Source organism: Zalophus californianus, chromosome 3 (assembly GCF_009762305.2).
Source record: "Zalophus californianus isolate mZalCal1 chromosome 3, mZalCal1.pri.v2, whole genome shotgun sequence".
Taxonomy (NCBI): domain Eukaryota; kingdom Metazoa; phylum Chordata; class Mammalia; order Carnivora; family Otariidae; genus Zalophus; species Zalophus californianus.
In genome coordinates this window covers 152098715-152114410 of record NC_045597.1, presented here as the reverse complement: position 1 = coordinate 152114410, position 15696 = coordinate 152098715, and the positions used below count along the sequence as shown (strand labels likewise).

Below are 15696 nucleotides of genomic sequence, written 5' to 3'. Positions count from 1 at the left end.
AGTCAGTTAAGTGACCGGCTCAGATCATGATCTCAGGGTCGTGGGATCGAGCCCCGCACTGGGCTCTGCACTTAAAGCGGAGTCTGCTTGTCCCTCTCCCTTCCCCTCCGTCCCTTCCCCTGCTTGCTCTCTCTCTTAAATAAATAAATAAATAAATAAATAAATAAATAAATAAATAAATAATCTTTAAAATGTTCATAATTGCTTATATGTACAGTTTTTCCCTTCAAAAGAAAGGGCACAAATATGGGGATGATCAGAGTTTATCAGAGGGATCCGTGATCCTAAAAATGTTTACAACTGCCAATTTCACCAAGTGTTACAGTCCACTGAAAGCAGTCTCACCCAGGGCGCCGGGTGGCTCAGTCGTTAAGTGTCTGCCTTTGGCTCAGATCATGGTCCCAAGGTCCTGGGATCGAGTCCCGCATCGGACTCCCCGCTCCGCGGGAAGCCTGCTTCTCCCTCTCCCACTCCCCCTGCCTGTGTTCCCTCTCTCGCTGTGTCTGTCTCTGTCAAATAATTAAATAAAATCTTAAGAAAAGGAAGCAGTCTCACCCGAAATCTCATATGTGAACCACCAGTTTAAGAAGTAGGATGTAACAAAATACATTAAACAATAAAATTATTTTGGACTTAATATATGACAATTACTATAATTAGTGCTTCATGAGCATTAGGAAGAATAAAAAATGCTCATTCTGTCACTAACATCAACTTTAAGTATTCATTTTGTTGGTTATAAGTGAAATGAAATGTTTTAAGTGAAATGAAAGACGCACAGGAAACAAGTTGCATCTTGCTGGTGAAGACTGAAAAGTATTAGAAAATGAAGTTTTGAGTTTATAAAAGGCTATATGAGCAAAATTTTGCTACACGTGGGATCTAGGAATTTGCAAGTTTGTGAATTAATAAAACCAGGAATAATTTTCCGGATTTCAGTGCTGTTCTGTGGAGAAATTTGGCACAATGTGGTTTTGGGGTCTCTTTTTCACAATTACTCCAGTCAGACCAGCATTTCCGACCTTCACTCTGCATAAACAAGAGGGTTGGTATAAACAATCACTTGCTGTAGACCAATAAAGTTAAAGGTTCAAGTTAAAGAATATAATGTTTATTCCATGTCTCCCATTTAAGAGGATAAGCCATTTGGGGTTTTTTCAGTCAGAGATTTTTCTTACTCTGTAATTCTTTCCTACTTCTAGTTTTACTGTGAGGCAAGCCCATTTTGCAAAGGGAAAAAAAGGGGGGGAAGCAAAGGATTTAGTCTTTATTAGTTCATGAGACTAAGTGGATAAAACTGCAACCCTTCCAGGCGTTTTCTGTAATTCCTGAATAAAAAGTAGAGCGGGAACAGGTGGGTAAAGGGATCAGGAAGAATCAAATATGATTTAATAATGGGCACAAAGATGGCCCCTTTCCTACTTATGCCAACTAGCTAGGGTTATTGTTAGTGTAGAGGTATCTAAAAAGGAATGCATTTCAAAAACATTTTTAACCCTCTCACCACCCCAAAAAGGAGCATGGTGTGAGGAAGGGTCTTCTGTTAGGGACTTACTTTCAAGCTCTTCTGCAATGGCCGCATTTAGTCTCTTGTATCTTAGGACTTAAGGATGGGGAATGCAGCAGACTTGGCTTTCAGGACAGAGAGCTTCGCCTTGGAGAGGACTCTAAATCTCACCTCTTTTCCTTCACAGATCAGGGGGACAAGAACAATGCCCTAATGAATCAGGAAGTTTTGACTCTGCAAGAAATGCTTAACAGTCTCGACTTCAAGAGAAAGGTTAGTGAAGAACGTTAATTTGATCTTTTGCCTACTTTTCTCCTTTCCCTATATTCTGCTCCTACTGAAAAGAATCAAGCTCTTGGATTCATTCAGTTTTATTTAAGCTGAATGAATAAACGGCAGTGTTTCTAGGAAGAGTGCCATACTGTTTGCCGTGCTTCTCTTCTTAAGTTTACAAAGCTGGCCCTCTCTAAAGTTTATTTATCTTGCTTATGCAGTACATTTACTGTAGCTACCATTAATTTCAAGGCGAACATTTTACCCGGTTTTTATTTGCCACTATTTCAGACATGACCGTTTTAGTTTCTGTACTTAATATGCTGATATGGGTTCTACTACATGTATAATTAAAATATTACCTGATGGCCACTAAAATTTTATTAGAAAAATCAGTGTTCCAGTTTCCACTCTGAAAAATGACCTCATGCTAAGTAATTGAATAGATTTCAGGATAGTTCATTGACAACTGAACATATTCAATCTAACCTCCTTTCAAGGAGAGGAGAAAGCTTTTTCTGGCTCAGTGAAATATTTTAAAAGAAGGGAAACATCTCTATTTCAACTTTCTATCCTTGAAAATAAATGCAATTAAAATTTGGGCAATCACTTATAAATCAAGAGTTTATTTCTAAAAGTTCAGCTTCATTTTTTGTGCAGGAATTTGTGTGAACACAAATAAATGTAAAATTTATTTTCACCCTACATTATAAACTTCAACAGTTAGAAATCAGATTTTAAACATGCAGATATTTAATCCAAGATAAGCTTAATGCATTTATGCATAATAGATCTATGCTATATGTTTTATGCGTGCTGTCTTATTCTGCTTTAGAAATAAGATTTTTAAGACAGAAGGAACCTTGGAAATATTTTGGTCCAATCACCTCATTGTATAGATCAGAAGACCAAGTTCCAGCAAAGTTAAGTGGTTTTTCCAAATTCACGTGGCTTGTCACAAAACCAGGATAGGAGTTCACACCTTCTAATCCTTAGGCCTTTGAAAGTTAAACTTCTCCACTATGCCTCCCTCAACCCAGATAAAGTCCTAAAAACACTAACACAGAAAGGCTCAAATTTTAGTCACCACATTTTAGAATAAATGCATATATTTATGAGAATATAAATTTAATTTATGTCTTTTTAAAAAGCAGAGATATGGCTCTATGACTAGAAGATTCAATATTGTCACAGGAGTTACAAATTCAATGTATTTGAATTTGTACTAGATGATATTCAATGATATTATGAGATAGTATGAGATTGTTAACTGCAATCATGCTTTTTCCTTTAATAACATTACTTCATTATAAGAATTTAATATGGAAAGTTGGAAAAGGCAGTGCCGTGATAAATAGAAGGTAGTATTTGATAAAATATTTGATGAGAATTTTAACCAAGCCTTTGTCCCCCAGGTCAGACAAATCATTTCACGGGTTGAATTATGAGTGACTTTGGTTGTATCTCACGAAAATCTTTTCAGTAGTCACCTTTGTTTTTAGGAAGCCCTCAGTAAGATAACCCAAATAGTAAACGAAACGGACTTGTTAATGAACAGCATGCTGATGGAAGAGCTGCAGGACTGGAAGAGGAGACAGCAGATCGCCTGCATTGGCGGGCCGCTCCACAATGGGCTCGACCAGCTTCAAAACTGGTAAAATGCATTTGACTGCAGTTTCTAGTGAAAACCACAGGAAGTACAAAACTTCAGTGTCACTCAGCCAGAGAAGGCAGGCTCAGACCAAAACATAAATTCACTGAAGTTATTAATGGCTTATTAGCCGCTGGGAACTCTACAGTTGAGAAAAAAATAGATGCATACCATACGTATTTTTACTCTTATTCCCTTGGGCCAAAAATAAAGCATCTGTAGAACTCCATAGAATGCATAAGAATTGCTTAATTCTCTCCCATAATATACTAACCTTAAAAGACTCCAGTGAATTTTTGAAACCAGCAATGAATACAACTTCCTATAGGGACGTAAGAAGCACTAGCTTCAAAAGCTTGAGAAAGTTTTTCTTATATCTCAGTTTTTAAAGGTATATCTTAAGAAGTCAGAATTAAACACTGGTTTTGTGTTTTCCACAGAGTGATTTATTTTTGTATTTAAATGAAAAATCTCAAATGGCTACTACGACCTGACATCCCCAATGCATGCACATATGCAATCATATGCAGATACTATCCTTTGTATTACAAGAACAAATGCTGATGGGGTTTTCCTCATCCATGCGAAATAAAAATATCTGATTGAAAGAACACTTAGAAAAAAATAATGAAAAAGAAGGAAAACATTCAGTTGAAATCTAAAATTGCTTTCGAAGGGTACAATTCAGTTCAATGGAAGTATGACATAACTGGGGCCATTTGCACTGAAACCTCTGCCCTGCTGGGCCTTCTTCTCCAGAAGAGTAAGGAATTGGGCTCTTTCTAAAACATACTGAGTGTGCTCTCTTCAGCAGCACATATACTAAAACGTACTGAGTGTCCTTGGGGAGATGCATCTATTCTCTAACCTCACTGTAATAATAAACAGTAAATACATAATAAAAATAAAATATAATAATAAAAATAATAAACAACAAAGGAAGCAATCAAGAACTTAGCAGATAACAGTGCTTATACCAAAATCGGTGGGGGGTGGACAGATCTTTTCACAGCACTATGTGGGGAGTAAACTTCTAAGTAGAAAGAGCTGCTGTCGGGGCCAGATGGACTTACCAAGTCTGTCCAGACAACCCACCTCTTCTCTAGTTGACGGTCCCTTGGGTGTCCGTTTTAGACTGTCTCTTCCCTAGACTTCAGGCCCAAGTTCCCACCTTCATTTCCAAGGTGAGATCACCACATAGTGAGTAAAACTCTAAGCCCATACCTTTCTCCAGACAGATCATTTTTGGCCAATACTTAGGATTTGTAAAAAACATATTGGGGGAGGGAGTCCATTTCATATTGTTTTTTTTATTCTTTAGTATTCTTGCACATAACATTCTTCATATCATGTATCTTTAAAGTTTTAAATTTGCTCTTTCTTTACCCATTAATGAGTACCATATCCTTAACATCTATATGTCTAACAGACTTTTAAACAAAATTAAAAGGGATTCGGTTCCTGATGTTGACAAAATTTTATAAATGATTTCTTTAACTACAGGTATAAATGACAAAACATTGAAAACATTTTCCATCTGTCATGCATCTTAGAGGAAAAAAAGGATTAGGGAAGTAAACATAAAGAACCGCCACTAACCTTTAATGGAATTAAGTGAATGATTTTGTTAATTGAATAATTATTTAATAATTTATTGCTTGCTAATGTGGTTAACAGTTAAAAAGGTAGTTTTTTTTTTAATGGAAAGGCCCCCTGCTTTTTTTTTTTAAGATTTTATTTATTTATTTGACAGAAACACAGCGAGAGAGGGAACACAAGCAGGGGGAGTGGGAGAGGGAGAAGCAGGCTTCCCGCAGAGCAGGGAGCCCGATGCGGGGCTCAATCCCAGGACCTGGGGATCATGACCTGAGCCGAAGGCAGACGCTTAACAACTGAGCCACTCAGGTGCCCCAGAATGGTAGATTGTTAAGTGGGAAAGCTACCTGCTGATTTTCATTTGCTGTTTGATAGCTTTACACTGTTGGCAGAAAGTCTGTTTCAACTCAGAAGGCAATTGGAGAAATTAGAGGAACAGTCTACTAAAATGACATATGAAGGAGACCCCATCCCCATGCAAAGAGCACATCTGCTAGAAAGAGTCACCTTCTTGATCTACAACCTTTTTAAGAAGTAAGTAAATTTAAATGTCTTATGGCAGCCTCAGTCCTGTGGAGTTGTAAGGACACCCTGGCTGGGGTTTTGGTGTTAAGGTGAAGGAAGGTAGAGAAGTGTTAAACAGTGAACCTCAGGGTAAAGTGCATAAAGCTCCAGAGAGTTCCAGAAACATTTCTGCTCTTCACTATTTATTCAACACTTCTCCCAAAAGCTGACTCAGTTTTCTGAGCCAAGCACAACATCCAGCTGAAGTTCATTTTTCACATTTTAGAAAAGGATTTCAGCAATTTCTTTTAAGTATGTATCCAAGAAATGAAGGGTAGAGGCCATGTTTATGTGTATAAGCTCATCCAAAGGGGGGGAAAAAAACAAAAAAAAACATTACTATGTACCAGGATTTCTAATATCCAGTTAAAAGATGGCATGAAATTAACTTTTTACTTTATGATAAAATAGTATGATAAAAATAGGCTTTTATTCTCGACTCAAGGGTAACAAGAACTATTTACTGTTGTTATTTAAAGGACAGTCTTTAGGCATTTTTTTTTCCATCTCCTGGTAATTATCTATGAGCAGTCTTTGGAAAGATTTGAGCTTAACGGAGGTTTGAACGTCTTGTAAATGTAGAAAATTTGGATTTTTTAAGAGGACAGCATCCTGTTTCTCTGTGGTTTTCAGCCTGTCAATATTTTCAATGCTTTCAAATGACGTGCTTTATTTCCTTTTAATCTAGCTCATTTGTGGTTGAACGACAGCCATGCATGCCAACCCATCCCCAGAGACCGATGGTACTTAAAACTCTTATTCAGTTCACTGTAAAGCTAAGGTAGGCAGAATGTGCTCTATCTTTTCCTTTGTTTGTAGAGCCATAGCCACTGTTTAAATAAGACGAATTTCTATCCTAGGGCCTTTCATTCAACTCTTCTGTCTTAAGCACCTCCTGCATGCCCAGCACTGAGCTATAGTAGATACCCTCAGAAATGTTCATATGACGGCCCTGCTTGTCAAGCATATGACAGTAAAGATGAAGACACGAGGGATATTAGCAGGAAAGGATGGACTCACAGTATCGGACATCATGGGATCAATTGCTGAAACGATTAACTTGGGAGAAGACTAGAGAGTCTGGAGAAGTCTTGTGGTCCCTTTGAGGAAGGACCGTGTGGGAGGAGCAGAGAGGGGAGGGAAAGTGGGTTGGTAGGAGAGCGAGACTACGGGAAGAATGACTTCCCGGGTCTGGTTTGCAAGTAAGTGAAGCAGGGAGAGGTAGAATTGAATAGATTGGGGACAGAATGTGGAAGGCTTTGAATATCTTACCCAGAAAATAACTGGCACATTCTTCCCCGATGATTGCCGAGCAAATAGCTTATAGGATTTTCCATGGAAACTCTCAACAGTGTAATTTTCAATATCTCCTTACTATGTACCGGATTTAAAGACATATGGCTTTTGTGTTATTGTTGCTCTGTCTGTGCATTTGATCCTTTCCATTAGCATGAGTAACCAAAACGTATCGTTTTCCCTAATGACACTTAAAATCATGAATTTGAGCTTGAAATTTCAAAGATTTTCATCATGCATCAATCCCTAAGGCCCCCAAGCCTTAAATTCCTAATGAAGTTACCTCTGACTGGGACAAGAGGTGAAGATGCCATGGTAGATACTGATTTAGGGCCCCATGATGGGTTTTCTGATCCCATATCACTATCAGAATTGTATTTTTATTTTGTTTTATTCATTTCCATTTTATTGAGATGTAATTGATGTACAGCAGCACTGTAGAAGTTTAAGCCGTACAGCATGATGACTTGGCTTACATAAACTGCAAAATGATTACTACAAAAAGTTTAGTTAACATCTGTCACCTCAGAACTCCATTTTTAAAGGGGTGGCATTTTCTTCAGTGTGCATTTTAAATACCTTACGTGAAATTCTTAATTGTTTCCTTTGCGTGAATTTTGCAGCAAGACTTAAAAACCAGGAACAAAAGCCAGAGACCAGGTTCTCTTAAAAATGTCATGATTTTCAAGAGTTGTTCATTCTTCATCCCCACATCTCTACATAACCCAGAAGAGAGTAACACTAAAGGGTAGAGGGGTGATGGGCATCCTACTTTTCCTTGAGGAACCCCCATAGATGATATGATAAGTCTAAGATGCTCCTTGGGACAAAAAGAGAGATGAGTAGAGATTGCTCAGCTAAGAATTCCAAGTGGAAGAGGCCCCCAAATGGGCATCACCTTGCCTGTTGTTTGAACCGATGACTGGGACACTGACCGTTAATTAGTCCCTGATTTGAGTGTTCCTGCTTTTCTCTTCCACGTGTCAGTTGGGTCCCTGTCCTTCTTCTCTGGGCCCTGATCTCCACTGTCTTGATAGATGATCGTTTACTTAGTATTCAAGATTTTCCCTAAAACTCCTCCCTACCATAGCATATCCTGTTTCAAAGGAAGGGGTGATATGGAACTCCCTTTAGTCATCAGCATCTTCCAGTGAATCAGATACTGATCTATGATCCTTCCTACCCTATTTCACGTGACCTCCTCACCCCTCACTGCTAACAACTACACACATCACATTCTGAACCCTAAAACCAATCCGGTGCTTCACACAGGATTTATAAGGAACCTCTGTCACATTCTACCCACACTTTTGTCTGGGCTATCATCTATGATTATATTTCTCTAATGTCCATCCATTTCTTATCACCATTCTCCATATTCCATCTACTATATTTAGCTGGACTTCTTCATTTTACGTGTAGCCATGTCCACACTTCTCCCTTCCCCACACTTCACTACACCAGCTCCCTAGTACCTAGGGCTGTACTGGGGGGAGATGAGGAGCTCAGTGCATGCTGAGTGAATGAATGAGGTTTGGAATGAGTGCATGACTGGGATGAGTGAGTGAGTGATTAAATTAACATTTCTGAAACTGGACTGAACCCACAGAGAAGGTATATCAGAGGTTCCAACTTGAAGGAGTTGGGGAAAGCAAAAGAACAAAGGAGGAGCTGACACCAGAAGAAGAAATTAAAGGAATTGTTTCTCTGATGTTTAACCACTTGTTTGTTTGGAGTTAGATCTTTTCTAGTTATGAACATTTTTGCTGTTACTTTCATAAGTGTGTTTAAAGATTGCAAATGCACTTGAATTGGAATTTTTCACATTCCGTCAGAGGCCTGGTCTTTCTCGGTATTCTTAACCATAAAACAGTGATCATCAAGACATTTAGTTTTTCTCTTACAATTTTTGTTATGGTATGAGAATAAAGTGGGGCCATATGAATAAACTTGCAAAGAATTTTTCTTATATTTATACATTTAACCCAAATGTGGGCTTTAGCCAAAATATATAGCTATTTTTCTCACCTAGCCAATGTATTATCTAATGCCCATCAGCTGAAAATACTTTCCAAATGTTTGTCAATACGATATTAAGTGCTTGTGTCAACATCAGTAACATGACAAACTAAAGAAGAATTGGACATCTTCATTTTTAATTATTTTTATTTTAATTCCAGCACAGTTAGCATATAGTGTTATATTAGTTTCGGGTGTACAGTATAGTGATTCAACAATAAGTTGGATATTTTTAAAATACACTAACATGTAACTAGAGATAACCTAAATTTGATTGATATATATGACATAAATATATTTAAATATAAAAAGGCTCTTGGCACTTTTCATTTTTGCCTCTGATTCTTTATTTATGTGTCTTTCCAGACTACTAATAAAATTGCCAGAACTAAACTATCAGGTAAAGGTGAAAGCATCAATTGACAAGTAAGTTTCTATTCACATTTTAAAATTTCCTCATTTTATAGAATAATTTCAAACTTTTAAATGTATTTCTCTAACATTATATATCAATGTATTTTAAATATTTGACTTTGAAGTTCAAACATTTAATAGAACTCCAATGAAGACTTACTTTAAAAAATTTTACTATTAAGTCTTGAAATGAAAATTTATGACTATATTATACTATCCTCTAAAGTATCAAAGAAAGTTTTTACTAGCTCTATAAAATAGCTCATTTTAAGGAATTTTCTTGGTTTTACAGGAACGTTTCAACTCTAAGGTAAGAAATTTATTTAAGAATTTTTTTGCTGTTCTCATAAATATATTTTATCTGAGACCATGTAAATAGCTAAGATTTTCCCTCTAGCAATCGAAGATTTGTCCTTTGTGGAACTCATGTCAAAGCCATGTCCATTGAAGAATCTTCTAACGGGAGTCTCTCGGTAGAATTTCGACATTTGGTGAGTTCAATTACCCAAGCTTCTCCCCCTCCCCTAATCAGATACATCTTCACAAATAGGCCTTATAAATCAATGTATTTTGGGTTTGGGGGGCTTCTTATATGAGATTAAGGGCCATATTGAGAAATAAAACATGCTGTCATTGAAGAATTAAAAATATCAGAAAGAACATGGAATCTTAACTCAGAAGTCTGAGTTCTCAACAATGGTGATATAGTACCTAAATATAGACAGCAATTGGTCAATATATTTTGATAACGATGACAGAGATAATTGGTCTTATAATGGATAGGCATTCCTGATTTTATTTTTTAAATCTCCCCGAGAAATGATATCCAGCAACACATCTGACCAAAGGTGCTTTCATTTTAGGAGTAGCTTGAGGAAGTAGGATGGTTCCTGGGTATGGCAGTTGCATACAGTTTGCTTTGGCATGTCTAGAAAGCTTCTGACCCAGCCTCACCCTGTTGCTTCTTGTTTTTACCACTTCCTCTTAACCTAGAGTTCTCTTCCTGCTTTCTTTCTAATTCTTTGTATAGTTCTTAGATTCCCAAAGACTCTACCACTTTCTTGCCAGATGCAGGTTACTCATGGTTTATTAACACTTAGGAAGTACCTCACCTGAGTGTTGGGGCACCACCGAATTAACCTCAACCGGTCTTTTTTAAAAGATAAAATTTAGGTTAATAGATATCTGCACATACAAATTTATGCTGGTTTTTGGTTTTGATTTTGGTTTTGTTTGATCTTTAGTATTGAAGGGTACATTTCTTTTTAACTGAATCCCTCTGGTGTGAGACTGATAAATAAAGTGTAATGATGAGTCATATATTATATATCCTTATAACTAGCGCTCTTTTTGGTTATGTTCAATTTCTATCCTTAAGAAATTTTCAGTAATGGACAATGTTTGCTAATAAGTAAAGCTGTAGGAGAGGGCTTAACTTAGAGATGTCTGTCTCTCAAAAAAGTCATGTGGAAAAGAACAAGGAACACACCAAAAAGTGGTTAGGTCTTTCTTCTAGCAGGTATAATATATAAATTACCAAAACCTTACTTTTTTACAGTCCACTTCTAGTTGCAAAGCATTTTTAAATATATTATCTTTTGCATAATAACTTTAATTGCTTTTTAATACAAAATTAAAGGTAGAACATCAGAGAGGCAAAAATTTAAAAATTAAAAATCACCTGTATCTTACTACCTTGTAACACCATTAACTACTTTGGTTTGCCTTCTTTTATACATACATGTATATGTACTTTTTAAGTGGGATCAGATTGTACACACTATATAAATTGTTGTCTGCCTTTTTTTAAATTAAGTAATCTAGATCCTGAAAATTCTTGTGTCAGTCTCTACTGCCATTTAATCGATTCCTGTGCCATAATGTGCCATAGGGCACACTATCCCATCGTCTGTTTTCCCAGGCTTCTGTGTTGGACTTGGTTTCACAGGGATTGAGAATCATCACAGCTTAGCTCAGATGCTGCTTTCCAGGTACAAAGGAGTGCTGAGTAGATTTTAAGACATCCCAGCATGATTTCCTCTTCCCAAAATGTTGGCTAAAAAACATAGTCTTAATAGTATGCCAACTTGTTCACTTACCTCAGTGAAAGTTTCTAAAGTGGCGTCCCATGAGATGAAACAGAGAGCTTCTTTCTGTTGAATCCAGGCAACTACCTTAGGTTTCCATGAATTAGAAGACATCTGGGTTACTGTTCTAAAAGGCAAAATTGTGGCCAAGAAAATCACTACAATAGGTATGACCAACTTGATATTTAATTGATAATGCTTCTCCGTCTAAACGCTGTTGTTATTCTTTTTTTGCAAAGCAACCAAAGGAAATGAAGTCCAGTGCTGGAGGCAAAGGAAATGAGGTACAAAATGTTTTCTATAAGATAATTTTTTTAGGGAAATAACCTTATAATCTCGTGTTTTTACAAAACTTTTAAACTGCCCTTGATAGTTTTATAGAAAGTCAAGTTTGTGTTTCTCTGGTTACAAATTAAAGCTTGATAATTGCAGACAGTGTAAGAAATTTTGTCTTAAAAAGGAGAAAACAGAAATTGCATATAACACCCTCTTTTTTAAAAGAGTTTCTTTATTTATTCATGAGAGACAGAGAGATAGAGAAAGGCAGGCAGAGGGAGAGGGAGAAGCAGGCTCCCCGCCCTCCATGCGGGGCTCGATCCCAGGACCCCAGAATCACGACCGGAGCTGAAGGCAGATGCTTAACTGACTGAGCCACCCAGATGCCGTCATTAAAAGAATAACTAATAACATTTTGGTTCACATCATTCTAGACCTTTATCTATGTATATATTACTTTAAAATATATATGTACACATTGTTTTGTAACCTGCTTTCTTCCTCACATAACAGTGTAAGGTGCACAGCTTTCCATTAACCTTAATGGTTCTCTCTTGGAGAACACTGAAGGTGGCTGTACTGTATTGCATTTTACAGGTGTGCCATAATGTCTTTAGTCAGTCCTCCACTATTACAAGACACCTGAAAATCACTCATTTTCCACAGAGAAGAGGCAAGTCTCAAACTTCATGACATATGATGTGAAAATCACAGGGGAGAAACAGTCTTATTAATTTATGGGATCAATTACCTTGCCCTTACATGTAAGGTTTGCATTCCACTGGATGAACTGATTAACAGCACACACTGATGTGGTCCAAGTGTTTGCATTTGAGTCAGTAAATGACAGAGCAGTCAAATCCTGGATTGGAAGTGGCCTTGGAGATCACCTGTTTAGTTGGCCTAGATGCTAGGGTGTATGCCTATGCCTTACATATTTGGAATTAGAAAACCTGGGTTTGGGTCCATTCTGACAATGACTGAAAATGTGATCCTTCGCAAATGGAGAAATATTGCATATTTTTCCTCTAACAGATCAGGGTGGTAACGCCCAACGCTCTCCACTCAGAGATGTTATATGTATAAGATCAGCCACACAATGCTGTTATAAAGCAGTGAGGCTTATTTCTGGTGTGGCTGGTATGGGTTCAGTCTCCTAGCTTTAGAGTCACATCTTCTAAGAGAAATTGCTTTGAGTTATTTGGAAGGAAAAAGCACTTTATAAATCCAGCATTCAACTGCAATCAGTCTAGCCCTCCCCATAAAACCACAGAGATTGACCACAGCAGGTTTAATGCTCCACATTTTCCCTTCCAAGAATTCTTCATTCCCTTAATTGTGTCTTGAAGAGCATTTGCCCAATATCACAGCCACAGGGAAGATGAGCTCAGCCTTCCTCCCAGGGTAGGACCTTGGCTTAGGGCAGAGCGGCAAACAGGCCTCTGCAGCCCACTGTCACAGAGGCCAAGCTTTTTAGTTTAATGAGATTCTAGTAAACCAGATAAGTAGGAGTTATTGTTCCCACCTCATAGAAATCCATAAAGATTTTCCAAACTTCCTAATTGAAACATTAGCACATTATAAATAAAAAGTCATTTCATGCATCTCACTGGAATTTTGGCCAGAGTTGCAAACATTTCATGCAGCGTCACATCCCTGAGCAGTATTTGCTAAGTCTGAATAGACTAAATACAATGCTTCTGAACGTTTCTTAAGTAAAATAGATCAAATGGGAATAAATCTAAATAGCTCAACTCCAATACATTGTCATCTTTATAAATGTAAAATCAAAGTCTTGGGTTTACCTAGAGAAGAAATCTACGAAAAATCATCTTCTACTATATAATAACCAAGCAATGTCTTATTAACACTGTCTACGTGTATTACTTTAAATGTATTTCCTCTTATTTCCTGATTAATAACAAAATGGTGCTGTCATGCCAGAATGATTTTATTCTTCCTTTTTTTCCCCAAGTTTGCTAGCTCAGTTTTATTTTAAGCTATTCCTTGAGCTCCCCCTGTTGATAGAATTGTAATATGACACCTAGGTACATTTAAAACACACCAGACCAGAAAGTTGTTTCATGTGTTACAGGAACTACTGAAAAGTCACAAAACATATGAAGTGGGCTCAAAAAGATGAGCAAAGGAATCAGGGGTTTGGCCAGGCAGTAGGAGCAATCAAACAAAATCAGGAAAAAGCTTGGGGAAGATCTAGCAATAAAGTGGAGTTCATAAAGTCAATAGGGCCAGAGATGGTAGTAACCAAAGTGTCAGGAAAACAGGAGGCTAGGAGGGACGCCTGGGTGGCTTAGTCGTTAAACACCTGCCTTCTGCTCAGGTCATGATCCCAGGGTCCTGGGATCGAATCCTGCATCAGGCTCCCTGCTCAACAGGAGGCCTGCTTTTCCCTCTGTCTGCCCTCCCCCGACTTGTGCTCACTCTCTCTCTCTTTCTCTCTCTCTCTGACAAATAAATAAGTAAAATCTTAAAAAAAAAAAAAAACAAACCAGGAGGCTAGGATATGATACCTCATTCTCAGATTTCAAATAGTAGTTGTTGCTTATCTGTGAGCATCCGCGGCAGGAGTTCACAGCCAGATAAGAATGTACTTAACAAATCCTCCTGTGTCATTTACTATATACTGGGCCCTGAGAGCTTCACTGACCTTCATTTATATAATTCTTGTGACAATGCTATGAAGTAGTTACTATTAGTGTACTTATTTCAGGTAGGGAAACTGAGGCACAGAGTGGTCAGGCCAAGATTCAAACCATGGTAGTCTGGCTCCCCTGTCCATGCTCTTGGCCACTATGCCATGCTGCGTCTGGGATCATAAAACCTGCGCTGGGAGAAGCGGCACTGACCTCCTCCGGCCCGTCGCCTCAGTGCGCTCCCTCCATTTGTTGGGATTCCTAGAAGGGAGGTCTTTGCGACAGTGTGAGTAGCATCTCATCCTTTCCCCTGTACTCCGGCTGCTGTTCTTACTGTTCTCATTTTGCCCGCTCACTCAGAGATCCCATAGCTATCTCACACCAGAAGCCTTATAAAGTTTAGAAGAAATTTAAAATAATGCTTTCTCAGGAAATGTTGTTGACCTCTCCCTTACCTCCTCCACTCATCAGTTGGGGATTGGAAATAGCACCATGCTGGGGGCTGCCTCCTACAGGCAGCTGACCTTGTGCAAGCCACTTACCCTCACTAACTCCCAATTTCCTTATCTGTGAAATGGGGATCAGGTTGACCTGCACTCACAGGGTTGTTAAGAGGACGAAATGAGATGGTATGTGGTGTGGTTCTTCCTGATCTGCCCTCCAGAGCTGCCCCTTTGTAAAGAGTACCTATTTACATGGGTGGAGAAATATCTGTAAAGATGGTACCTGACTTAGGACAAACAGCTGCTCCTTCTCCTTCTCTACCCACCTGCCAAAGTGCTGGGCTGGGGCTGGTCCCTCTCAAGGGCCCCTGAGCACATCCTTCTCTGGCTCCAGGTCCCTGAGACCTCAAAGCACCATATATGTATGCCCTTTCTATAGGATCACATGTCCTGGGTTCCTACTATCTCCCCACCTGCCCCCCCATCTGATACACACACACACAGGGCCCTTCCGGTCTGCTTTTGTGGTTGTCAGAACTTGGACTGGATACTTACTAAATGACTGAGAACAAACCAAGATATCATGAATGATAGTTCCCTAGGGGCGCCATTCTAAACCTCCCTAGCACCCCATGGCTGACTCACATTATCCACAAAGAGGTGGTCGGTCAAGATGTGCAGGGGTTCCTGGCTGTAGGATTGGATGAAGGGAGGAAATTGCATTAGACCCATACTGTCCCAGAACAACCAAAGTGGTGCCTTAGGAACCATCTCTGGATTGGGGGGGTGGGCATTGGTGAAAGGTAGAGCTCTGGGTCCCCCACCCCTGTTTCAGTCAAGATGGCTCTATTTTATATATTTTACAGATTGGAACCCAGATGGTGAATTTCTTTTCAAGAATATGTTTCAAGGTTAA

General features: G+C 38.5%; 1 protein-coding gene across 6 annotated transcripts in view; it reads left to right on the top strand.

Moving 5' to 3' along the window:
• The window catches only part of STAT4 (signal transducer and activator of transcription 4), a 116700-nt gene that overhangs the window by 84709 nt on the left and 16295 nt on the right, over positions 1-15696 (top strand). For all 6 annotated transcript variants that reach the window (XM_027591311.1, XM_027591305.1, XM_027591309.1 and 3 more), the window contains 8 exons: positions 1695-1780; positions 3283-3434; positions 5403-5561; positions 6280-6372; positions 9273-9332; positions 9613-9630; positions 9718-9811; positions 11647-11691. In XM_027591311.1, the coding sequence (XP_027447112.1) occupies positions 1695-1780; positions 3283-3434; positions 5403-5561; positions 6280-6372; positions 9273-9332; positions 9613-9630; positions 9718-9811; positions 11647-11691 (707 nt within the window). The remainder of the gene's footprint in view (positions 1-1694; positions 1781-3282; positions 3435-5402; positions 5562-6279; positions 6373-9272; positions 9333-9612; positions 9631-9717; positions 9812-11646; positions 11692-15696) is intronic.